This window comes from Ursus arctos, unplaced genomic scaffold (genome assembly GCF_023065955.2).
Source record: "Ursus arctos isolate Adak ecotype North America unplaced genomic scaffold, UrsArc2.0 scaffold_5, whole genome shotgun sequence".
Classification (NCBI taxonomy): domain Eukaryota; kingdom Metazoa; phylum Chordata; class Mammalia; order Carnivora; family Ursidae; genus Ursus; species Ursus arctos.
In genome coordinates, this window is record NW_026623067.1 from 11,084,946 (window position 1) to 11,112,097 (window position 27,152).

General features: G+C 44.7%; 1 protein-coding gene across 1 annotated transcript; it reads left to right on the plus strand.

Annotated features, from left to right (window-relative positions):
* The first annotated feature begins 366 nt into the window (after positions 1-366).
* On the plus strand, positions 367-26,942 carry BTNL9 (butyrophilin like 9). Its single transcript, XM_026507660.4, has 11 exons — positions 367-583; positions 4,377-4,511; positions 6,107-6,454; positions 7,792-8,073; positions 13,465-13,593; positions 13,785-13,817; positions 14,123-14,143; positions 19,964-19,984; positions 20,217-20,243; positions 22,803-22,829; positions 23,733-26,942. Exons 2-11 carry the CDS (start codon positions 4,400-4,402, stop codon positions 24,356-24,358), a joined length of 1,626 nt encoding a protein of 541 aa, XP_026363445.2. The 5' UTR covers positions 367-583; positions 4,377-4,399; the 3' UTR covers positions 24,359-26,942.
* The last annotated feature ends 210 nt before the right edge of the window (positions 26,943-27,152 follow it).

Genomic DNA, 27,152 nt, shown 5'->3' on the forward strand with positions numbered 1-27,152 from the left:
ATGGCAATGCTCCCATGCTATCTTCTTTACTTCCCTTGCCATGCAGAGAAGGGCATAGCTGGTTAAAGTTGAGCACCATCCCTCCGTACATAGTCCAGTCCAGTCCCCGCATCCTTCACTGTGACATTGAGGAGAGAGGGGCTAGCTGGGGATGGCCATCCTGTCTGCCGGGGGCCCCAAATATCCCAGGCAGCCAACTGGAGCATTTTCTCCCTGCTCTGAGTCTCTGCAGTTCACAGTGTCTGCAAAGCTTCCAGCTACCTTTCCCCTCCTTCTAATACCTTAGGGGGATGTTGTCCATGGAAATTCAATTCATGATTTTTCTCACAGAGACAGGATGTGACAGAGACTTCCTTGTTTTGTTCTGTCCATCTTGGTTTTTATAGCAAAGGGCAGAGCGCGCAGCGTGTGTCTTAAGGTAGAAGGTGGGTGGGTAATTCTGTCACAGATGAGTTGGCTCCCTGAACTCAGCTGCCAGCTCATGTCCAGGGGGCTTTAGTATCTGGGACCAAGACATTTTAGCAGGGAGTTGAGCTCACCAGGAATCATCTGCCATTCCAGACCCCGTGCTGCTACCTGCCAGGTACGTGGCTTGTTCTCAACACCTGCCTAAACCTCCACCTTTCAGAAATGGGAAGCAGAAAATGATGGCTTTGGAGACTGGATGAGATGGGTTGGCATCACCTTACAGGCTGACCCTGGCTTTAGGATGGGTTGTTTCAAGTGTGGCTAAGGGGAGATAGTCACTCAGCCAGGTTCACCTGAGGAGGTAGGATTCTGACAGACCCCATTCCGTTTCCAGCCTCCCTGAGGTCTCTTCTTGGGGCCGTTCATCTACCTTGGAGACTAGGGGTGGAAATCATCTTGTGGGCCAATTGAAATCAAACCAGAGTAAGCCGGTGAGAATTAATTGACAGCTTGTGGTGGGAAAGACATTGCAGTGGATACTGGAGGGGAGAAGGTGGGAAAGTACTCTACCTCTCAAGGTATACAGCCTAGGATGCGGGATTGGGAGAAGGACAAACACACAGCTGCTACACAGCCCAAGCTCACAGACGTGGCGAAAGCAAAGAATAATCTTTAAAGAGACACTCAAGAGCTGAGGGGCTGCAAGAGAACATCAGGTGTTGTTCAGGAATTGGAGATGCAGAAAAAGAAGACCGGGATGCCGATAAAGTGAGGCCAGGGAGAGAATGCAAAGAAACGAGCTTCCCCTGGGAGGAATGTGGAGGCTTTTCTTCATCATCAGTGTGTGCGACATTTATTCCTCTGTGTGTCTTCAGGGGACATCCCAGAGTCTCCCAGGAGAGTATAGAAAATATGTCCCACCTGCAAAGACTGGCTCCAGCCTGACACCCTCTTTCTGGCTGTCCTCCTCCCTGGGTTCCCCATCTTCGCCAGATATTCAGTGTGTGCAGACTCTGTCCCCAGCAAAACCTCCTCACCAGAAATAGTCTGCAATCCATTCACACTGTGGTGTGAATAGCTGAGATCTGAAAATGTTTCCCCTCACGGGTACTTGCACTTCAGTGCAGCTCAGAGCCTTTAAGCTGGAGAGTGAGGTCAGAAAGGGTGGACTTCAGGCAGTCGGTGGGCAGGAGGGGCATAAAGGGCATATGCCTTTAGGGCATAAAGAGGTGTTCAGCCCCTCTGAAGTCCCTTCAGGAAATCGCCAGTCTCCCTCCAAGTTAAAGGCTTTTCAAGGCCTGTGCATTGGGAACAAAAGAACCACAGGGCATGTACCTCCTGTCCAAGAAGATGCTGTTGGCAAGGTCCGAGAGGGACTCCAGTTTTGAGTTGTTTTATCAGCAGCGGGAGTTTGGGATTTTTATTCATTTGTGGGTTGGTTGCTCATGCTTGCTTGCTTGGTCTTGTGGCTGAGACCTGGGGACTCAGTCTGCTTCTTCAGTGCATGGGAGATGCTGTGAGGGTGAGTGCTGTGGTCTGTCGTCAGGTGGTCCCTAACTGGAGTCATGTTCTGGGGGATGGGAAAACAGAGGGTGCCTCCAGCCCTGACACACGACAAAGCTGGTGAGGAATCAGTACCCACACGAGCGCAGAGCTTAGGAGAAACCCCCAGTCCACCACATCCTGGCTGCATGTGCCGGCAAGTTGCCTAGCCTCCCTGTGCCTCAGTTTCCTTGTCTGTGATTCAGACCTAATAATAATAATAATAATAATAATAATAATAATAATAATAATAAATACTTCTGCTACAGGTGAGTGCTTGGTAGATAGTAAGTGCTCAAGTCATATTATATGCCTCTGTGTGTGTGTGTGTGTGTGTGTGTGTGTGTGTGTATGACCTCCTTCCACTGCAGCCTCAGTGAAGGCATTCACAGGGGTGTATCATAGTAGAGAATGTGGTCCCACTAGTCGCTCCAGGGTCTGGAACACACGGACTGCCCCCCAGGAGCTGACAGCCTCCCAGCTCAGGGAGAGTGGGGCACCCAGCTGTGAGCCTGTCTGATGCTCTGTCACTGTGCGGTAGGAGAACCCGAGTTACCACCTATCACAAGTCTTGACTAATTCCTCAAAATCTGACTGATCTAAATGGACCCATAAATGCCCTCTGAGCCCTTCTTGTTTGGGAAGGTCCTAGCAGGTGCTGATATACCATCATGGATTTTGCCTGCATGGGCTCTGTTTCCAGGGTCCAGAAGAAAATACTGAGACACGAAAGAGAAGAGAAGGAAACGGAGAGGGAGAGAAAATGCAAAGCCAGGGTGGACTCCCTGTTCTGGAGCTCCTTTGCTGCGTTTCTTGTCATCAGCCAAAAGGGCAAGAGGCTGGACTCTCTGGCCAGAGCCTAGACCTCAGCCTACAGCCTATGTTTACGCTGACTATTGTGTGACTGGTAATTCCAACAGCTATTGGCCATCAAAGTGGCTGAGACCCCTCCAGGGAGTCCTCTGACCTTCACCTGCTGAGGGGCACCTTTTGAAGCATTAATGGAGCTGTTCCAACTTGCTCCTCTGCCTGCCCACCTGCATGTGAGCTCCAGGAGGGGAGGACCCCAGCCCCTGGCCCACTGGCTTCACAGACCATTGCCCACTCTCTGTTGTATTCCCATTGGCTGGGCCCTTCCAGCTCAGGGATTTCCCCCCACCACGCACACACCATTAACTCACCTGCACACCCCCTCTGATCACTCCTCTGCTACATGACCCAGCAGCTTTTAGAGTCTTTCATCTACACCCTGATGCTATTGCTGTGTGGGTAGGGCTTTGCAGCCAGGACACCATGAACATGTTTTCAGGAGAAGGAGAATGAAGCAAAGGGGTGGGGTGGCAGAAGAAGGGAGAAGGGGAGCCTGGGGGCTGAAGAAGTCTGCCTTCTCCTCGTGGATGCTGTGATGGAGTGAAAGGAGAGTGTGCAGTCTCTAAAAAAAGATGGAGAGCAAGATGTTTGGGAAGTGGAGGCAGAGGCAGGAGGTGCTGGCTTCTATTCACTAAAGAGCACCTAGCCCTCCCATGGAAGGCTTAATGACCCCCTGAATTGGCATTGGTTTCTTCCATTGTTCAGGCAAAGAAATCTAGGTTCAGGCAGTTATAGGATCTGCTTAAAGTCCCACCACTAAACAGAGGAGAAATGTGGAAAGGCTTGAATGTATCCCAAGATGTATGGGTTGCCCATACTCACTGGCTCTCAGACTGTGAGATGTCACCACAGGTGTCAAGGGGGTGTTAGGACTGAAAGGGGACAGCTCTTGCCTGTGCCAGGGATGGGTCGAGTGGACCACTAATGGAGGATATGGCTAGATGGGGCAACTCTGTTAATGTGGCCTGGAAGACACAGTCTTGCAGGGATAGGGACAGTCACCAGCTGACCTCTTGAAGGCTCCACCTGAGGCTTCAGGCCTGGAGGAAGGTGTCTCAGCTGTGGTGGGAGCTGGCAGGCTGCTGCCAGGCATGCACCCCACTTCTGAAAGATCAGAACTCTGTGTTTGTTCCTCTGTTTGTGGACCTTATGTTCCAGGCCAAAGGGAAGTGGGGCAGGGAGAACGAAAATACCTCTGAGTCCTTATAGATTTCCCTTTGTTTGGGGAAAGTGGCTGAATCCTAGCAGAGCCCCCACACAATGTGTGGCTCTATTCCTGGCTCTAAACAATGCAAAGCCGAGAAGCTGCTTCCTCTGGGACCCTTTGGCCTTGTCCACTTGCAGCTCCATGAGTCTGGGCAAGGTCAGCAGGGACACCTGGTAAAATTAGAAGCAGCTCTCACATCCAGCTATGGTTGAAAAGAAGCCAGGCCCTGGGAGTGGTAAGAACTATTATTAAAAAAGAAAAAAAAAATGAAGCAGCAAAGACATCGGGCCTGCTGGGCTGCGTTCCAGCTCTCCTGCAACCATTCCAGCATCTCTTTGTTCCTCTCCAGGTGGACCCCACCGCCAAGAAGAAATGATGGATTTCCCAGTCTTCCCGGACTTCTCGCAGCGAGTTCCTCTGCCCAGCAATGTCTTCTTCCTCACCCATTTCCTTCTTCTCCTCCAGCCCGGAGAGCTGAACTCAGGTAGTTTTCAAACCCGCAGCCCAGCCAGCCAGGCCATGAGCCCCTCAGCTTCTGCCCACTCTCCTGCCAGCTGCTCCCAGGGCTGAGATCCACAGCCTGCCAGGCCGTGTCAGGCGCTCCACTCCCACATAGAAGCTGTAGCTTCTGAAAGGCAGGAAGGACCTTCATGAAAGAAGCAGCCAACAGAGAGTATAAATTCATTATGCAAATGCAATTCTCTGATTCCCTGAGCTGGAAGCCAGGGAAACCAAAATGACCAGGCACATCCCAGGTCCTCAAGAAGGTCAAAGGAGGGGGACAGATGTGAAGTAAAAGCTGTTCAGCTATATGGCTGCAAGAGAAACATATCCAAAGATCTGTGAGCACAGCTACGAGAGAAATTTGTTTTTTCCAGAAGGCCAAGAAGAACCCTAGAGAGGAGGTACTGTTTGAGTAGACCCCTGAAGGATACATAATTTCCAGGAAGATGACAGATGGAGGGTAAACTGAGGCAGGTCATGCCCCCAGGAAGAGGGCCAGGCATCAAGTGTGGGGGAAGAGACAGCCTGAGGGAACCTGGAAAGGGAAGCTGGTAGGGAGGGTGTTGGGGCTATACTCAGTGGGCAGAAAGGTGTCTCAAATGCAGTGAACAACAATAAAAGCACAGCCATGTTCCATGAGCAAAGTGAAGGATGGGAGGAATCCATGAAGGGGGAGCTTTGGAAAAGGGTTTTAGCTGAGCTTCAAGGAAGAAAAGGAGGTACAAGAAAAGGTGAAGCCAGAAAGAGGAGTGAGGGCATCCCGAATGGCAGAAAACAGCACGTGCAAAGGGTCTGCAACGGGAATAGCAACTCTCATGGGAACTGCAGAAAACAGGGCATAGAGGGGCCATGTGGAGGCATCATTTAATAGGATGATGAAATAAAAAATTCTAATAAATAAAAATCTCTAAGACAAGATTCGGCCTTTAGATAGAAAAACCCATGAAGCAAGGAGCCCCCATAGATTACGTTAATACACTTTGTTGTTACAGAAACTGTACATGTGCATTATAAAAAAATTAGAAAATCAGACAAGGATAAAACAAGAAAACATCTATTCTCATCATGCAGAAATTACCACCATCAACTATTTGGTATATCTCATTTTGGACTTTTTTTTTCTGCACATGTTTTTATGCAAACGTCATTTTTAAAAAAATTTTTATTATGTTATGTTAGTCACCACACAGTAGCAAACATGTCATTTTTTTAATCAAATAAGAGAATAGTGTACATATTATTTTGAAACTTGTTTTTGTTTTTGGTCAAAGATTCCTTTTCATTTAATGTTCTGGCCATATTTATGTAATTGTCCCCAAAACAACATTTGCAGCTGGTTGATTCAAACCAATTACTAGTCCAACACCACACATTGTATCTGGTTGTAATATCCCTTGGGTATATTTTAACCTGGCATCTTCATGACAATTTCTGGTTCAAGAAGCCAATTGTCTTGCAAAGTGTCTTTTGTCACCTGAATGGTTTACTGTAGATTTCTGAGCTGCAAAGGAATGTGATAAGAACTTACCTTGGATGAGAGCTGATTTCCTCTGTCATTCTGGTTTCTCGTCCTAGAGGAGGTCAGGGTAGTAGGCCCTGGAGAGCCCATCCTGGCACTTGTGGGGGAAGAGGTGGAGTTCTCGTGCCATCTGTCCCCATACCTGGATGCCGAGGACATGGAGATCCGCTGGTTCCGGAGTCAGACCTCTGATGTGGTGCACCTGTACCAGGGGCGGCAAGAGCTCTACAGCCAGCAAATGGCACAGTTCCAGAACAGGACCAGACTCATCAAGGATGATATCATGGATGGCAGCGTGAACCTGCAGCTCCATGGCATCGTTCCTGATGATGAGGGCCCGTACGGATGCCGTTTCCTCTCCAGCAACTTCTCCAAGGAAGCGGTCTGGGAGCTAGAGGTAGCAGGTATGTGACCTGGCCAAAGAGACAGAGTAAGAGGTCCATTTGGACAGAGCCGCTTTGCTCAAGAGTAGACAGAGAAGCACAGGAAAAGGGAAAACATATCTAACTAAAAAAAAAAAACTATTAGAAAGGAAGATTCATTACAGAATGCACAAAATAAATGTTCACAAAAAAGATACACAAATGGCCCTTAAACACATAAAAAGAGGATCACCCTTACCCATCCTGAAAAAAAGGCAAATTAAAGCTACACTGAGATGCCGTTTTTTACCTCTGAGATTGGCAAAAACTCAACAGTTTGACCATATACACCGTTGGTGGAGCTGTGGGGAAGCAGACCTTCTGCTTCGTACCCTGGTGATGGAAAGCAAAGCAAAGGTCCAGGGCACGGGACTTTGGCAACAGCTAACAGGACTGCCTATACAGCTACCATTTGAACTGCAGCCCCACCTCTAGGAGTTGACCCTGAAGATAAGCTACCTACAGCTCCAATGTGAAAAGGGCGTGCATAGAAGTTTAATCTTTGTAGCATCATCTGTAATTGTACAACAGTGGAATACCTAAATATCTAAGCAAAGGTGTTGAGTATGGTCCATCATGCAATGGAGTGAGCCTCACTATGCCCCTGAAAACATGGGGAGGTGCTCTAAGAACTGACGTGGAGTGATTTCTAGGATGTAGGCAAGAGAAAAAAAGCAAGGTGCAAACGAGGTTCTATAGTATGTAAACTTTTGTGTAAGAAAAAAGAAACGTTGCACAGAAGGAACACAGGAAGGATACACTAGGAACTGATGAAATTGGTTACCTAAGGGAGAGGAGGAAGCCAGGAATGGAAAGGATGGAGAAAGGTCTGCGGCTTTCGTGATGTACGTTTTTTATAGTATTGCTCTTTAAGCATATCAATGTTTTGCATATTCGAAATATGAAGTTAGCTCCACAGGATGGGGAGATGAAGGTGTGTGTGTGTGACACAGGGACCTGAACTCTGGTGGGATTCAAGAGAGAGGACAGAGGACAATCTATGGAAATTTCGGGTTGGATTTTTCTTTACTTCAGGAGACTGTCTCTTGCATAATATGACTAAATGCCAGGAGCCCTTTTTGGCTAAATGGCCCCCGCAATATTTCCAAATGTCCCTCATGGGTAATACTGTCCCCATGCCCCACCTGCCACCATCAATTTAGACTGTCATTTATAGCCCACAGTTGGGGGCCATGAGCCCACATGTATGTTAAGAGCAGTCACAGTTTGTGATAACTTATAATGACTGCAGACGTTGTATGGTGGCTTGAACTTCTGGGAGGGAGCCTGATCTTTTCCACTCTTCTTGCCTCTCCCAGGGCTGGGCTCAGACCCTCACATCTCCCTTGAGGGCTTCAAGAAGGGAGGCGTTCAGCTGAAGTGCAGCTCCAGTGGCTGGTACCCCAAACCCCAGGCTCAGTGGAAAGATCATAAAGGACAGTGCCTGCCTCCAGAGATGGAAGCCATTGTCCAGGATGCCCGGGGCCTGTTCAATCTGGAAACATCTGTGGTTGTCCAAGGGGGTGCCCACAGCAATGTGTCTTGCTCCATCCAGAACTCCCTCCTGTTCCAGAAGAAAGAGTTCACCATCCAGATAGCAGGTTAGTAGATGCTGACTAACCCTCATCTTCCTATCCACCATGTCCTCCATGTGCATTTTTCCAAAGACCATCTAAAAGGGCACAATGGTACTGGGGTCTGGTTGTCTCTGGGGTGGACTGACCTTGACACCTGAAAAGTCAGCACTTTGGATATCAGGAGCCTCCTGAGAGTACAACAGTTTACCACTCACCCATACAGTATGCCGGGGAGGCCCCAGGGAATCAACATTATGCACCAAAGGCTCTGCCCTAAAACCCAGAAACAACGCATTAGAGGTCATCATGAGAGCCCATGTGTTCCTGATTTCATCCCCCAAACAATATTTATAAGTAATGTGCCCCAAACCCTTGCCCTCAGGTTCACATTCCTGTGGGGGAAACACAAACAAAAGAGTAAATTATATCGTAAGACTAGAAGATGTTAGGTGCTGTACAGAAAAACAACGCAGGGAAGGGTGCTGAGGTGTGGTAGGGTGTGCATGTGATTTAAAAGTGGTAGGTTAGGAAAGAAAATAGTTAGGCAATGAGTTGAAGTGTGAGGCCATTATCTGGGACCACAGCCTTATCATGAGGCGCACACTGAAGGGTTTGATGTTCATGACTAGTTGTTTTAAGTCTTGAGGATAAACCTAACCTATGGGCCATTCTTCACATTGGTACAAATCAATAGTTATATTACAGTTGGCCCTTGAACAATTCAGGGGGTTAAGGGTGCTCACTACCCTTTGCCCTGAGCATTTGAAAATCCACAGATAACTTTTGACTCCCAAAAACTTAACTGCTAATAATATACTGTTGACTGCTAACATAAATAACACAGATTTTGCATATGTATTATATGCTGTATTCTTACAATCAGGTAAGCTAGAGAAAAGAAAATGTTATTTTAAAAAAACCATAAGGGAGAGAGGATCTTGGGAAAACGGTGGAGTAGGAGGACCCTGAACACACCCCTTCCCACATGCACAACTAGAGATCATCCACATCCAAGTCAATAAACCAGAGAGCAATCCGAAGACTGGCAGAGCAAACTCACAGCTCAATATAGAGAAGAAGCTGCAACTGAAAGTTTAGGAAGGTCGAAAAGGCAGAGGGAGGCTGTGTGCACAGAGAGGGCAGAAAAATGGGCTCTCACACCCAGGAGTTCACACAGGGAAGACTATTTCCCATAATGTTTGTCATTAGAAACTACACAGGGTGCCTTCTGTAAGTTTGTAAAAATAGTGGGATTTGGAGCCTGGAGCTTTAAAAGTCAGCGGAGTCAGCACTGAGCGAGCTGGCAGGGTGAGTGACAGCTGGGTCACCGCCTTTAGAGAGACAGCACCTGCACAGAGAGGCAACATAAAAAAAGGGAGTTTACACAAAGCTGGGGTAAACGGGAGTCAGATCTGTTCATACTGATTTCAGAGAGTGTTGGGAGACTTCTCTAAAAACAAGGGAGCTGGAAGGCACCATTTTCCTCCCCCAGCCTGAGCATAAACACAGAGCCCCCTGCGGGAGGTGGGGCTACACAGACCCTTATAGTCTTGACCCAGAGATCAGGGCAAATTTTGTAAAAGCTGCACATGCACCCTGCCCAACCAACAGGTGCATAGCTGCCCCAGCTGCAGTGCAGTGCCCAGCCATGCACCACCAGCCACCATCACATGCCAGGCCCAGCCTCACCCAGCCATCATTGAGCACTGCGACCAACCTTGTACCCCCACCAGCCTGGCAAGAGCTCCCAGCCACCATAGTGCTTTAGGAGATCTGGCATTGGACTAGTGGCCCAACGCAAATATTGCTAAGACCACCACCACACTCCCAAGTTCCCCAGTGGGAACACCCCCTTAGAGCTAGCATGCTTGGGTCCCACTAACATCACAGAGAGCAAGCACAGCCACCACAGGAAAAGAGTGAGGGTAGACAACTACACTGAAAGGAAAAGTGACTCAGTCACAACAGCAAGGCGTAAGTAAAACACACAGGATGCTTTGCTAAAGTGCCAGTTCCTGGTAGACAGGGGACAGTATACTGCATGGCACTCCAGGACCTACTCTTCATAAAGTCACTACTTTCAAAAGCAGAAAGCATTCTTAGCACACAGAAATAGACACCGAGAGGCAGACAAAATGAGGAGGCAGAGAAATGTATCACAAATGAGAGAACGAGATAAGGCCAGGGTAGAGATCTAAGGGAAACAGCTGTAAGTAACATGTATGATAGAGAATTTTAAGCATGTTCATGATTACTCACTGGACTTGAGAAGAGATTGGAGGACATGACTGAGACCCTCAACACAGAGATAAGGAAAAACACAGCAGAGGGCACAATAAGTGAGATGGAATGTAGATGGACCAAACGTTCCAATCAAAAGACATAGGGTGACAGAATGGATAAAAAAACAAGACCCATCTATATGCTGCCTACAAGAGATCCATTTTAGACCTAAAGACACCTGCAGATTGAAAGTGAGGGGATAAAGAAACATTTATCATGCAAATGGATGTCAAAAGAAAACCGGAGCAATGATGATATTTACATTGGAAAAGAGACTGTAAAACAAAGACTGTAAAAAGAGACAAAGGACACTGCACAATCATAAAGGGGTCTATTCAACAAGATGATATAACAATTGTAAATATTTATGTACCCAACATAGGAGCACACAAATAGATGAATGATTAATAATAAACATGAAAGAACTCATTGATAATAATACAATAAGAGTAGAGGACATTAATCCCCCACTTACAGCAACAGACAGATCATCTAAACAGAAAATCAACAAGGAAACAATGGCTTTGAATGACACACTGGACCAGATGGACACACACACAAACACACACACAATGGAATATTATTCAGCCATAAAAAGAATGAAATCTTGCCATTTGCAACATCATGGATGGAGCTAGAGAGTATTATGCTAAGCAAAATAAGTTCAAGAAAGACAAATACCATATGATTTCACTCACATGTGGAATTTAAGAAACAACAAATGAGCCAAGGGAAAAAAAAAGAGAGAGGAAGAGAGTAAAAACCAAGAAACAACCTCTCAACCGTAGAGAACAAGCTGATGGTTAAGAGGGGAGATGGGTTAAACAGGGGATGGGGATTAATGAGGGCACTTATAGTGATGAGCACAGGGTGATTTATGGAAGTGTTGAATCACTGTATTGTACACCTGAAACTGATATTACACAATATGTTAACTAACTGGAATTAAAATAAAAACTTTAAAAAAAGAAAATCATAAGAAGGGGAAAATACATTTACAGTACTGTATTCATATAAAAATATACATCTATGTGGACTTGCAGTTCAAATCTGTGTTGTTCAAGGGTCAATTGTATGATAACACAAAGAAATCTGACCCTTCTAAATGATAACTTGTCGTTGGATAAGAGGACTCAACAACACCACATGTCACACACAGTTCATTCAAAATTTACTGTGTCATTGGGGTGGCCATTTGGGTTAGCTAATTGTGTTATCCAAAGGAAAAATTAAACATCTTATATCTCTATGACAAGCATATAATCACAACTTGGAGCCAGGCACCTTAAGCCCCCATGAGAGAGGACATAAGGACATTTTCTCCTTGATGTTTACATTTCAAAGAAATGGCTCCAAACTCTTTAAGAAAAACATCCCTGGATTGTAAAGTTGGCAAGAGTTTATTTAGCTTTCTAAAACATTTACATATATCTCAAAGGGATAGAGAAAGGATTGTTTTAGTTTTGTGAAGCAAATGTTCTAAGAAAAGGGAAAAAGAGGGAAGTCTCTTTCCAAATCCAATTCTTCCTTTTTTGATTTGCATTTATCCTTTTCAAGAGAAGATGTGGGTCAGAGGGGTATCTGTGAGATGCACATTCAGGTAGAGGAAACAGCAAATGCTAAGTTCCTGCCATGGGAATGGGAACCTGTATGGCCACTGGGGAGCAGGAAGGAGGCAGGAGAATCTGGAACAAAGGGACAAGGTCGAGGGTAACATGTCTGGGAGGCACTGAACCCAGAGCCCTTGCTCTTAACTTCAGAGCTTTGCAAACCATCTGTAGTGAAGGGCCCTTGTGGCCCAATACTTTTGCACAAGTCAATAAAAATGCATTCCTAGAAAAATTAAATTGAAAAAGAAAAGAAAACACATAACGCCAAGTGAAATTAGCCAGACACCAAAGGACAGATATTGTTTGATTCACTTACATAGGGAGGTACCTAGAATAGTCAAATTCATAAAGATGGAAAGTAGAATAGAAGTTGCCAGTTGCTGGAGACTGAGGTAGGTAGGGAGCAGGAAATGGGGACTTAGTGTTTAATGGGTAGAATGTCAGCTTGGGAAGACCAAAAGAGTTCTGAAAATGGATGGTGATGATGATTCACAACAATGTGAAAGTAACTTAATGCCATTGAATTGTACCTTTAAAAATGGTTAAGACGGTAGATCTTATGTTATATATTTTACTACAATAAAAAAGAAAAAAAATATTTTTAAAAAGACCACTGAGATAAAGCCACCACTTTTAAAATAATAATCTTCAACAGACACCAAATTATTAAATTAAATTGCTGCGAGAGTTTCTAAAAGGTTACTTTCCATTTTATGTGTATCTCTTGGCCAAGACTCGCCCCTGTCGGAGGGGGCCTGGGCCACATCCCGCCTTAGGGCAAAGCCTGAGCCAATTCTTCCAACGGTGTGATGAGAAGCAGAAGCAGGTGTTTGCAAAAGCAGGAAAATGATAGGTCACCTATCATAAATTTCTTCTGAAATATTTTAAGATTTTTGATAATATGTAACTGGTATTTGAAAAAAAATATTTTTAAGTTGTTGTTAATGCAACAAACTCAGAACTGATGTTTGTATTTTGATTTTGTATCCTGAAACATTGGTCGATTTGTTTGTTCTACTAGGATTTGTTTTCAGAATTTTCTGCATAAATATAAAGGTAGTTTTAATTTTTCAAAAAAAAAAGTGAGGAAAATGACTTGTGGGTTTGACAGTGGGGGTAGAGAGCAATAATTCACTGGTTTTCGGTTACCAACACCTTTGATTTTCGTGTTCTTCAGAAATAGGACAATTGTGGGGAGAAGTTTGGGGGGCAGGGCCGTGGTTCAAACGCTGGGGGAGAGGCTGGGGTCCATCAGCCCCTTCCTTCCCTACCCTTCAGTTTGCATTTTCCCGTTGCTGCTAAGCAAGTTCGAGTCCACCACTATTCCTCAGGGTCTCTCCCTGCGGAGAGCGCCCGGGCGGCCCGCCTCTCCTGCCCATTTTACAGATTGCTATGGTGCTGCCCACGAGGTTTAACGCCTGCCAACTTGGAAGGATTTCCTGCACGCTGGGTCCAGCATAGGCTTGTCACTGAAGGGTTTAATGGCCTAGAGCGAAACAACTCCCTGTGAGGTGTTTTCCAGACGCATTTTTACCTGGAAGCTCCCCTTGGAAGAGGGCTTTCCTCGGGACTCTGGTGGGACTGCCGCTCCTCCTGGCTCTCCTCCTGACGCTGGCGCTGTACTTCTTTCAGAAGCAACGGAGGTGCCAAGGTACAGGGCAGGCTGGGGGTGGGGGTGAGGGGATCTCCCGCCTGGCGCCGGCTTTGCTGGGAAGACTGTGCTGCAGGCGGAGGGGGCACCCAAGAGGCGCCGTCTTGCGGAAACGCGTGGCTGGGGTGGGACGTGGAAAGGAAGGGCGACCACTCGCCCTCACGTACGCTCCCCTTCCTTCGACCTTTCAGAAAAGCTGAGGAAGCAGGCTGAGAAGGACAAAGGTAAGCAGGGACCGAGGCGCACTCTTTGCCCGCTTCCCTAAGTAGCAGAAAGTGGTGGGGGGAGGGGGAATTTGCTGGGTCGGGGAGGCAAGCGCTTCAGACCCCGGGGCTCTTGGGAGCAGGACAGAAACGCAGCGTGGTGGAGGTTTGCTTTGCCCCTTCCCCTGCCGCGGAGCCCCCTCCTCCAACGCTTGCAGCCGGTCCTGGTTCCCCAGAACGCACCGGGGCCGTCTGTGCACTTTAGGGAAGTGAGCCCTCAGTGTTCATCAATTGAGATTTTCCTCTTTTCTTCGTTTCTTCTCCAGAGAGACTCTCAGCAGAACTGGGTAAGTTCTGGGTACCACGCCCCCAGTGCTGGCTGCGGACTAGTGGGGTAACCCGGTGCGTGCGCTATGGAAAGTGTTCAGTAGCTTTTAGGCTCCCAGTGGAGAGAGCGATGGATGGCAACCACCTAATTCTAAATGCATCCTTCTGCACCTCCCACCTCTCCACTCCCACGTGATTCACCCGCAGCTGCCGAGGAGGTCTGACTTCATATCCTCCGACAAACCCGGCCTGCCCCTTTCCTGCACATTCTATGATTTGTTTACAATTCCACCATTAAACATTTACTCCCACTGGTTCATCTTCCCAGGATATCTTTCTCTTTTTAATGCGAATGCCACTGGTAAGGAAGGCACCTTTAATTTGCACCAAAGTGTGACTCATTTATCAGGTTCGCTTTTCTCCCCAGGGGCCTCAAGACGTTGAAACCATGGGCTGTGTGTGTCTGTACAGAGGAAGGGAGAGTAAAGCCAAAGGAAAGGGGGCATGGAGGAAAAAGCTACCATGGGGGCAGGTGGGGCGGGGGGGGAAGACTTCGAGAACCACCTTATATGCCCCAGTAAAACTCCAGATGAAATTATGAGGTTAGAGAAGCTTGTCTTGTAGTCCACCTAGTCCTACGGAAGGTCAAATATAAAAAGTAATTAACACCATAGTCTAAATTAGTGTACAGTGCTGCCTTTCCCATAAGGGATTACTTTTTTTAAGTTTTTATTTTAGTTCGTTAGTTAACATACAGTGTAATATTCGTTTTACATGTACAATATAGTGATTCCACACTTCCATACATCACCCTGTGCTCATATAGACAGGTGCACTCCTTAATCCCTATCACCTATTTAACCCATCCTCCCACCCACCTCCCCTCTGGTAACCGTCACTTTGTTCTCTATAATTAAGAGTCAGTTTCTTTATTTCTCTCTGTCTGTCTGTCTCTCTCTATATATATATTTCCCTTTGCTTGCTTGTTTTGTTTCTTAAATTCCACATGAATGGAATCATATGGTATTTGTCTATCTCTGCTGAGTCATTTCCCTTAGCATAGTACTCTCTAGTCTCTGGTTCCATCCATGATGTTGCAAATGGCAAGATTTCATTTTTTATGGCTGAGTAATAGTCCATTGTATGTATATACCACATCTTGTTTATCCATTCATCAATCGATGTACACTTGGGCTGCTCCCATATCTTAGCTATTGTAAATAATGCTGCTATAAACATCAGGGTACATGTATCCCCTTCAATTAGTTTTCTTGTATTCTTTGTGTAAATATCCAGTAGTGCCATTGCTGGATCATAAGGTACTTCTATTTTTAAACATTTTGAGGAACCACCATACTGTTTTCAGGAGTGGCTGTATCAGTTTGCATTCCCACCAATAAAGCAAACGTGTGGTGGGAATGCAAGTTGGTACAGCCACTTTGGAAAACAGTGTGGAGGTCCCTTAAAAAGTTAAAAATTGAGCTACCCTATGATCCAGCCATTGCACTATTGGGTGCAATTAATTAATTAATTAATTAACATAGAGTGTATTATTAGTTTCAGAGGTAGAGAGCAGTGATTCATCAGTTGCATATAAAACCAAGTGCTCCTTCCATCAAGTGCCATCCTTAATGACCATCACCTAGTTACCCCATCCGCCCAGCCACCTGCCCTCCGGCAGCCCTCAGTTTGTTTCCTATAGTTAAGAGTCACTTATGGTTTGTCTCCCTCTCTGATTTTGTCTTATTTTATTTTTCCTTCCCTTCCCTTATGGTCCTCTGTTTTGTTTCTTAAATTCCACATATGAGTGAAATCATATGGTATTTGTCTTTCTCCGACAGACATTTCACTTAGCATAATACCCTCTAGTTCCATCCACATCATTGCTAATTGTAAGATCTCATTCTTTTTGATGGCTGAGTAATATTCCAGAGTGTGTGTGTGTGTGTGTGTGTGTTGTGTGTGTGTGTGTGTGTGTGTGTGTGTATACCACCTCTTCTTTATCCATTCATCTGTTGATGGACATCTTAGCTCTTTCCATAGTTTGGCTACTGTGGACATTGCTGCTACAAACATTGGAGTGCATGTGCCCCTTAGAATCACTATGTATCTTTTGGATAAATACTAAGTAGTGCAATTGCTGGGTCATACGGTAGTTCTATTTTTAACTTTTTGGGGAAACTTCATACTGTTTTCCAGAGTGGTTTTACCAGTTGGCTTTCCCACCAACAGTGTAAGAGGTTTCCCTTTTCTCTGCATCTTTGCCAATATATGCTATTTCCCGGCCTGTTAATTTTAGCCATTCTGACTGGTGTGAGGTGGTATCTCATTGTGATTTTGATATGTTGGGAGTTTTTTGATTACCATTTCACTTTCTTTGCTGGTTATTAGTTTGTTCAAGTTTTCCATTTCTTGCCATTTAGGTTTCATATTTTATATATTTCCAGGAATTTATCCATTTCTTCTAGATTGTTCGATTTGTTGGTCTATAGTTTTTCATAACATTCTCTTATGATTGTATTTCTGTGGTGTGGGTTGTTATTTCCTCCCCATTTGTGATTTTATTTATTTGAGTCCTTTCTCTTTTTTCTTGATAAGAGTAGCTAGAGGGCTATACATTTTATTGATTTTTTCAAAGAATAGCTCCTGGTTTCATTGATCTGTTCTATTGTTTTTGTAGTTTCTATATCATTTATTTCTACTCTCATCTTAATTATTTCCTTCCTTCTGATGGTTTTAGTTTTTTTGGTTGTTCTTTTTCTAGGTCCTCTAGGTGCAAGGTCGGGATGTTTATTTGAGCTTTTTCTTGCTCCTTGAGGTAGGCCTGTATTGCTATATATTTGCCTCTTAGGACTGCTTTTGCTGCATCCCAAAGGTTTGGACCATTGTGGTTTCATTTTCATTTGTTTCCGTGTATCTTTTTTGTTTCTTCTTTGGTTGATACATTCATTGTTCAGTAGCTTTTTTTTTTTTTTTTAACTTCCATGTATTTGTGGTCTTTCCAGACTTTTTCTTCTGGTTGACTTCTAGTTTCATAGCATTGTGGTCAGAAAAGTTGCATGGTGTGACTTGGATCTTGAATTGTTCAGGCCTGATTTGTGACCCAGTATGTGACCTATTCTGGAAAAGGTTCCATGTGCATTTGTAAAGAATGTGTATTCTGCTGTTTTAGGATGAAATATTCTGAATATATCTATTAAATCCATCTGTTCCACTGTGTCATTCAAAGCCATTGTTTTCTACTTGATTTTCTGTTTCGATGAACTGTCCATTGCTGTAAGTAGGGTGTTAAAGTCCCCTACTATTATTGTATTATTGTTGATTAGTTCCTTTATGTTTGTTATTAACTGTTTAATGTATTTGAGTGCTCCTATTTGGGGTACATAAGTATTTACAAGTGTTATATCTTCTTTTCTCTCTCTTCTTGTTCTGGGACTCCTGTAATACGAATGTTATTATGTTTGAAGCAGTTACTGAGTTCCCTAAGTCTGTTCTCATTTTGCATAATCCTTTTCTCTCTCTTTTGTTCAGCTTGTTTGCTTTCCATTACTCTATCTTCCAGGTCACTAATTTATTCTTCTGCTTCTTCCAGCCTGCTGTTCATTCCATCAAACGTGTTTTCATTTCATTTATTGTGCTCTTTATCTCTGCTATGTTTTTCCTTCTCTGTGTTAAGAGTTTTATCATGTCTTCCAGTCTTTTCTCAAGTCCAGTGAGTTCCTTAGAATCATTGCTTTAAATTTTCAGTCAGGCATGTTACTTATATCTGTTTTGCTTAGATCTCTGCCTTGGTCTTGTTCTGTTCTTTCATTTGTGATAAATTTCTCTGTCTCCTCATTTTGTCTGCCTTTCTGTGTGTGTTTCTGTGTGTCATAAAAGTCAGCTGTGTTTTCTGCCCTTGGAAGTAACCACTTTATAAAGAAGAGGTTTTGGAGTGCCCTGCAGTACATTGTCCACTGTTTACCACACCTGGCAATTCAGGAGAATATTTTATGTGTGTTGCTTACACCCTGCTGTTGTGTCTGAGTCACTTTTCCTTTCAGTGTAGCCATCTGCAGTGACCCTCTGCCTGTTGTGGGCTGTTGTGGGCTGTGTTTGCTCTCTGTGGTGTTAGTAGGACCCAGGCAGGCCAGCTCTGATGGGGTGTGCCTGCTGGGGAACTTAGGAGTGGGGTTGCAGTGCTAGCAAAATCTGTGTTGGGTCACTGGCCCTATGTTGGACTCCCTGAAGTGCTGCAGTGGCTGGTGGCTGTGTGCTGGAGCTCCTGGGGTCATGAGGCTGGGTGCAGAGCCTGAGGATGGCTGGGCACAGCTGGGGCTGGTGCACAATGATGGTTGCGAGTTCATGGCTAGGGGTGGTGTGGCTTTAACAATATTTCCCCTGAACCCACAGTCAAAGCTAGCAGGCTTAGTGTGGGCTAGTCCTCAGGAGAACTTGTGGGCATGGCACACTGCTAACGGGTTAGGTAGCAAGTGTCTGTGCAGCCCCAACCTCCCACGGGTGGCTCTGTGTTTATCCTGGGGTGGGGGGCGGTCAGGAGAGGAAAATAGTGCCTGCCAGCTCCTTCATTTTTGAAGTCCCCTAACATGCTCCAAAATTATTATGGACAGATCTGTCTCCCATTTGCCCCCAGTATTGTGTAAACTGCCATTTTTATGTTGCCTCTCTGTGCAGGCTGCTGTCTCCTTAAAGGCAGTGACCTAGCTATTACTTGCCCTCCAGCCTCACCCAGTGCTAAATCAGCTGACTTTTAAAGCACCAGGCTCCAAGTCCTACTGGTTTTATAAACTCACAGAATTCAGCCCCTCTGGTGTTTAAAGCCAAGTGTTATGGGGATCAGTCTTCCCTGTGTGAGCTCCCTAGTGTGAGGGCCCATTTCTCTGTTTTCTCCACCTTTCCAACCATCCTAACCTTTCAGAAGCAGTTTTGTCTGTATGTTTAGTTGTGGAATTTTTTCTGCCAGTCTTCAAATCTCTCTGCCAGGCTTGGATGTGGATGAAATCTAGTTGAAAACATGGGAAGGGGTGAACTCAGGGTCCTCCTACTCCACTGTCTTCCCAAGCCTCTAGCCAGAATGATTTAATTTTAAAACAAGACATAAGAGGGGTGCCTGGGTGGCTCGGTTGGTTAAGCATTTGCCTTCGGCTCGGGTCATGATCCCAGGGTCCTGGGATCGAGCCCCATGTTGGGCTTGCTGCTCAGTGGGGAGCTTGCTTCTGCCTCTCTCCCCTGCTCGTGCTCTATCTCTTGCTATCTCTCTGTCTCTCAAATAAGTAAATAAAATATTAAAATATTAAAAATTAAAAAAGTAAATTAAAAAGAAAAACAAGACATAAGGTGGAAAAGTCAAATGCATAGAATGCATAGAATGCATTCCTACTGACAAAATATCAAAGTCTTAATGTCTGGCCAGACTGGCCAGGGGAAGTAATTGAGTGTGATGTCCTCCCAGTCCTTTAAATAATGCACACAGTAAGTGACCCTGAGGTTTACACAGGTTGTGCTCAGGGCCTGAATTTATGAAGGACCTCCTCCCCAGGAAAAGTTTCCAATTTCAGGGCAAATGAACAGTAGCCTTTCAAACTAGACACGAGCCCTGGGAAGAGGCCCCTCAGTACCAGGACCTGTTTTCCTTTTCTAGCCCTGTGCAGATTTCTGCCTTAGGGTAAAGAATAGGATGAGGCCTAAGAATCATGCAGATGGGTGGTACAGAGACTAAGATGGGATTGGGGTGAGCAGTGGTTTAAGACAAAGGAACCTCCTCCCAGTGACCAGCTGCCTTGGGAAGGTGGTTCCCCTCACCCAAAGACTGATGTCTTCTCTGTGTGTTTTGCTTACAGGGAAGCTTCAGACAGAGCTTGGTAAGTGACCCTTCTTCAGATTATTTCTTCTTGTCCACCTTTTAGCATCTGATTTGCCATGTATGTTCTTCTCTTTTTCCAACCAGGTATGATGCTCAGGATGGAACCCTGATAGCCATGTGGGTGGCAGGAGAAAGGGGAGAAGGGCAAGGGTGGGTGCAAAATGCAATGGGGGAGCGGGGAAGCAGCACTGACCTGGTGTTCTAATTCTGTTTTTCCGTGGCTGCTTCAGACTGGAGAAGGGCTGAAGGCCAGGCTGGTGAGTGAAGCTCGTCTCCCTCCCATTGTCTACTTTACATCTCAACATGCCAGTCACTCACTCTGACTAACCAACCATACTTCATTCTGGTTTCTTTCACAGGCACATGGCATGTATTAATGTATGTCACCTAGTAGAAGTTATATTCAAATTTTACTTTTCTATTTACTTTTCTATTGTTCTGAGGTGTAAGCATGCTATAAACCATTGGTGCCAATTCTGGTTGCACATCAGAATGACCTAGATCCTGGCACCCACCCTCAAAGAATGACTTGAGGGTCTAGAGTGGGCATGTTACTCTATATGTAAATAATTTTCCCTATCCCTTCCTCTATTCTCCACCTAAAGCAAACAGTCTGATGTGTAGCTTTATTTTGTATGTATTCTTACAAAAGGTGAATTTCGGCTTTGTGCCCAAGCATTTTCGTTTCTGTAAATGATGTTTACAGTCTTGTGCTATTCCTTGCTTTCCTCACTCATTACTGTGTTTTAGTATCCCTCCCTGCCACGTTATCTAGTCTGTGTCTCCTTGCTGCAGTGCACTCCATTTTAGCCAGCCATGTTCTTCAAATAACATCCAGCCTGCCTCTAACTCCACACCTCCACACACAACGCTGAGTGAATAGCCTCGGATGTGTCACTTTCTGGCTTTATGTGGAGATTTCTCTGGGATGTACACCCAGGCAGGGAATTGCTGGCCCATGGGGATATGTCACTAAGTGGGATAGAGGGATCCCCCAAAGTCAGGGTCATCATCCTGCCATTGGCAGTGCAGGGAGACTCCATGTGCCCACATCCCATATAAGCCACTTTCTGAGTTAGCCAGTCGATGCGGGTGAGTGATTGCTCATTGTTCTTTCAGTCTGTTCTCCTCTGAACACTAAGTTTGGGCATCTCTTCATATGCTAATTGACTTTTGGGATTTCCTCTTTTGAATATTGCCAGTTCATGTCCTTTGGCCATTTTTTTTAAAGTAGACTCCATGCCCAGTGTGGAGCCCAGTGTAGGGCTCAAACTCACGACCTTGAGATCAAGACTGAGCTGAGATCAAGAGTCAGAAGTTTAACTAACTGAGCCACCCAGGTGCCCCTTTTGGATGTTTTTAGTATGAGACTGCTATCTTTTCTTTTATCAGTTCAAGGGGAAATTATATATATAATATAAAATTTATATATATATTTATATATATAGACATATATATTATATATATATAGACACATATACACACACACATACATATACACACATCAACAAGTTTCAAAAACACAAGTCATTAGGTAAAAATTTGGAGAATTAGATTTTATCAAAATTAATGGTTTCTTTTCAATGGGAAACCAAGGACATAGCTGCTAATAGCAAGTGACAGACTAGAAGAAGGAATTCACAGTGTTTAATACCAATGAGGGATTAATATCCTTATACAGATATATATTCATCAAATTTGTACCTTATGGCATGTGTTTTTGAAGTTCTGTTAAAGAAAACCTTCCTCATGCTTAGGTCATAAAGATATTCTCTTCCACTTTCTTCTATTCATTTTACATGTGTTGTGTGTATGTCTTTAATCCATCTGAAATTTGCCATTTTATTTGGTGTTATGTGAGAATACAGCAATTTTTCTTCATATGGTGAGGCAGTTTTCCCAGTGCTATCTACTACACCGTCTGTGATTTCATATTTGGTTCTCATGTGTAGAGGGATCTATCTATTGACCACCTATTACTTCATTGTTTTCGCTGTTATGGCTTTTATAGTCCCCAAAAGTACAAGTTTTCCTCCATTTCTGCTTCCTTTTAAAAGTGGATGGACCTTTTTAGGTCCATTTTAAATTTTAGGATACATTTACAAAATTCCTTAAAAAAATCCAAAAGCAGTTTTGCATGGGATTGCTTTGAATTTATAGATAAATTTAGAAAGAATCAACATCTTTATAGAATTGAGTTATTCTATGCAAGAATAACTACTGGTTATTCTGATGTAAACCCAGAATTTAGAGGCCTTGCTATAAATTTATGGCGCTCTGGAAATTTCTATTACTTTTGCTCTTTTGTGACTTGTTGATCTCTCTGTTGTAAAGCATAGTAAGATAAAATAAAACAGAAATCCACTCAGAATGGTTCATGTTAAGAAAGGAGGCAAAATAGGATATCTATAGGATATCTAAAGGACATTTTAGGACATGAACCATGCTCAGCCAAGCTTCCTCAGACTGAGCCTGCTGGTCAGACATTAAAACTTCTTGTGCAACCTTCATGGCATCCTGGCCACCTGTATTGGTTCTCTTTCCCACATGCTTTGTTCTCCTGTCTTTTTCAGTACAAGGTTAGGTTGCATGCAGGTTTGGTATAAGCCAGCACTGACACCAGCCACTTACCTAATCCTAAATTCCCAGAGAAATGCCATTGTGAACCCAGACCAGTCTGGACTCCAGCTAGCTGTCATGGTGGGAATGAGCTCATTGGGTTTGTAGCATTCCTCATGCATTTTGAGCCTCCCTCAAGGTTGCAGAGTTACTGACCCAGATCTTTGAGTCTCTTTTTCCCTTCTGTTTGGTTTCAGAGTGGAGAGAAGCCCAACAATACGCAGGTAACTGAAGTCAAGGGACTGTGATTTGTGTCTGGGGTTGGTTGGATCTTAAACAGAAGGAAGGTGGAGAGATCTGAGATTAGAGGAAGGATCTGTCCAGGAACCAAGTATGGAGCCTACACACACAAATGCATAAGCTTACTTTTGCACATACACAACATGACACACATGCCTGCATGTGCACGCATGCACACATACATGCCTGCATGTGCTCGCATGCACACATACATGCTTGCATGCACACATCTGATTACACTCATACATGCACTTTTTTTGTGTGCACACACCTCCTCCTAAACGCACATTACTTTCTGGGTTTTACTAGATTTGTTTCCATCTGGCAGGAAGGCTGCTAGGGCCAGTGTGTAAGCACCTCTCATTGGACAGAAGAGAGCCTCAGGGTTCCCATTTATCAAATGGGTATGCTTTGAGGGGTGGGTGGTTGGAGGGCAGGGCACTAGACTGGATGATCTCAGAGGTCCCTTTCAGTTTTAAAATCCTAACATTCTGTAAAACTGAGGCTCAGAGCTCACATGATGATCTCAAGGTCACACAGGGTGGTGGCATCAATGAGGAATTTAACCAACCTGGAGCCCCTTCCCCTTGACCAGGAATTGGGAGAAATGAGCCCGCCTCCATCCCGACAAATCTACCTTGTTTTCTATCTCCACTCTCCATGGCACCTAGTATGGTATTTAGGAAACTTCTAGCTCAGGAAAGAAATATGATTCTTCTTATGGCTTTCAGGTGCTCAGAAGTGCCTTGCAAGCTGCTTCAGTACACAGGGGTGGTTTCCGGGGTGGGAGTGACCACCAGGAGCACTAGAGGTTTACCTGTTGGGGAAGCGGGCAGGCAGGGCCCAGAACAGCTCTTCCCAGGCACTAACCCTGTGCCTCTGCACAGTGGACGTAACCCTTGATCCAGCCTCGGCACACTGCAGCCTGGAAGTCTCCGAGGATGGCAAGAGTGTGTCTTCCTGCACCGCAGTGCCTGGTGCTGTGGTGGGGGACCTCCAGTGGTTCTCTGAGCAGACCTGTGTGCTGAGCTGTCAGCGCTTCTCGGCTGGCCGCCACTACTGGGAAGTGCATGTGGGCAGGCGCAGCCGCTGGTTCCTGGGTGTGTGTCTGGCCTCAGCGCCGCGCGTGGGGCCAGTGCACCTAAGCCCAGCCAATGGCTACTGGGTGATGGGGCTGTGGAACCACTGTGAGTACTTCATCCTGGACCCACACCGCATTGCGCTCACCCTGCGTGTGCCACCTCGGCGTGTGGGCATCTTCCTGGATTGGGAGGCAGGAAAGCTGTCCTTCTTCAATGTGTCAGACGGCTCCCACATCTTCACCTTCACCGATACCTTCTCAGGGACGCTCTGTGCGTATTTCAGGCCCAGAGCTCACGACGGTGGTGCACACCCAGATCCCCTCACCATCTGCCCATTGCCTCTTAGAAGGACATGCATCCTTGAAGAGAATGAGCTTGATGCCTGGTTACAGCCCTATGAGCCCTCAGATCCCACCCTGGGCCTGTGGTGAGGCACTCTTTTGCCTTTAGGTCTGGGTCCTTGGCAGCTTCCTGGATCCCTGGCTGGGATTTGCTCTCCCACTTCCTCTAGAGTGGAGGAAACATCACCAAAATGGTCAGCAAAGGCTCATGACTAGCACAGCAGAAACAAACAAAAAGAGGAAACTTTGCCTATAGATATGTGCATATATATACATTATGTATATATGTATATATACATAATGTATATATATATATAATGTATATATATATATATGATTTTCTTTAATGAAAAGAGGGAAATCCAAAGCTCGTTTGTCGTTTGTGTGTATGGCAGGACTAAGCAAAGGAGGAACAATAAAGTCATGTTGTTGGGAGCCACAGTGTGTACTGTGGGAGACCAGAAAGAAATGGGAAAGTGGAAATGATGGTGGGAAACCTTACTGGATTGGATAAGAAGTATCGGTTAACTTGTATTTTTTAAATACTTTCTGTATATGTATTCTAGCTCTAAAATGTCTAGAAACAATGACATCTCATAAGCAGTGAGTTCACTTAGGGCTTAGATCTGAGTTTTAAATGTCATTTCCCACCGAAATGAACTTGGAGAAATGGCTGATTCCAGGGTTGGAGCAGAGAAAGTACAGGTGAATCTATAACATCTTGTGTTCAGATGTGCTCAGAAACTGATGGGGTCATAGGAACCAGGGTGAAGAGGTTCGACTGAGCAGTTATGGGACAATTTGAACTTTCAAATGAGTCATGACAAGGTTGAATAATGATAAGAACTCATCAACAGGGAATAGAAAATTCCGAACAGGTGCTGAGAGGTTTTTCAGTCAGAGATGAAATACAGAAATACAGAAGGAGGAAAGAAGAAAATGAAAGAGTAGCTCTGTGAACTCACAGTTTTTACAGTGTACAGATAGATGGAGCACACGCATACACACAATAGAGAGGTAGATAGATAGATTTGTGTGTGCACACATATGGTTCCTGCCTCTGTCAGTTTTGACAACTTAAGGACAATAACGCTCCAGTTCCAATGAGCACACCTAGCATCCAGAACTTAGTTTTCAGTCCTATTTTCCACTAGAAGGAACCAAGGCCCTTTTGAGAAGTGGTAAACTCCAGGGCTGAGGCAGGGAAAATACAAGATAGGTGTGATTATGATTAATGAGAAGTATAATGGTTTTCCACTTAGATTCTGGCACAGAACTCCTAAAACCCTTAGAATTTCCTAAGTGACAAGAGCTGTCAGGTGTCTTTTGATACTCATAACAAACCCCTTTCAACCACACCTCATTTATGTTAATGAAATGACTTCTGGAAAGCCCCCTAAGGGCAGAGCTGGTTTTCAGGGGAACCAAGTATGTGATTGAAAGGTTGAAATTTAGCCCCCCCTCCCAACCCACCCCTGAACTCAGACAGCGAAAAGAGGCTGGAGATTAAGTTCAGTCACCGACTGCGGACCCACACCTATGTGGTCAGTTAATCTTCCACAAAGCAGGAAAGAATATCCAATGGAAAAAAGACAGTCTCTTCAACACATGGTGGTGGGAAAACTGGACAGCAACATGAAAAGAATGAAACTGGACCATTTTCTTAAACCTCACACAAAAATAAACTCAAAATGGTTGAGAGACCTAAATTTGAGCAGGAAGCCATCAAAATCCTAGAGGAGAACACAGGCAGTAACTTCTTTGACACTGGCCACAGCGACTTCTTACTAGACAAGTCTCTGGAGGCAAGGGAAACAAAAGCAAAAATAAACTATTGGGACTTCATCCTGATAAGAAGTTTCTGCACAGTGAAGGAAGTAATCAACAAAGCTAAAAAGGCAACCTACTGAATGGGAAAAGATATTTGCAAATGACATATCTGAGAAATGGTTAGTATCCAAAATCTAGAAAAAACTTATAAAACTCAACACCCAAAAAACTCCAAATAATCCTGTTAAAAAATGGGCAAAAGACATGAAGAGACATTTTTCCAAAGGAGACATGCAGATGGCCAACAGACACATGAAAAATGCTAAACGTTAGTTATCATCAGGGAAATGCAAATCAAAACTACAGAGAGATATCACCTCACGCCTGTCAGAATGGCTAAAATGAACAACACAGGAAACAGGTGTTGGCAAGGATGCAGAGAAAGGGGAACCCTCTTACACTGTTGCGGGAAATGCAAACTGGTGCAGCCACTCTGGAAAGCAGTATGGAGGTTCCTCAAAACTTAAAAAAACTTAAAAATAGAACTACCTTATGATCCAGCAATGGCACTACTATTTGCCCAAAGAATACAAGAACACTAATTCAAAGGGATACCTGTGCCCCCAATTTTATTGTACCATTATTTACAATAACCAAGATATGGAAGGAACCTAAATGTCCATCAGTTGATGAATGGATAAAGAAGAGGTGGTATGGGGCGCCTGGGTGGCGCAGTTGTTAAGCATCTGCCTTCGGCTCAGGGCATGATCCCAGCGTTGTGGGATCGAGCCCCACATCAGGCTCTTCCACTAGGAGCCTGCTTCTTCCTCTCCCACTCCCCCTGCTTGTGTTCCCTCTCTCGCTGGCTGTCTGTCAAATAAATAAATAAAATCTTAAAAAAAAAGAAGAGGTGGTATATATGTACAATGGAATATTACTCAGCCATACAAAATGAATTCTTGCCATTTGCAATGACATGGATAGAGCTAGAGAGTAATATGCTAAGGGAAATAAGTCAGAGAAAGACAAATAACATATGATTTCATTCATGTGAGGAGTTTAAGAAACAAAACAAATGAACAAAGGAAAAAAGATAAACCAAGAAACAGAGTCT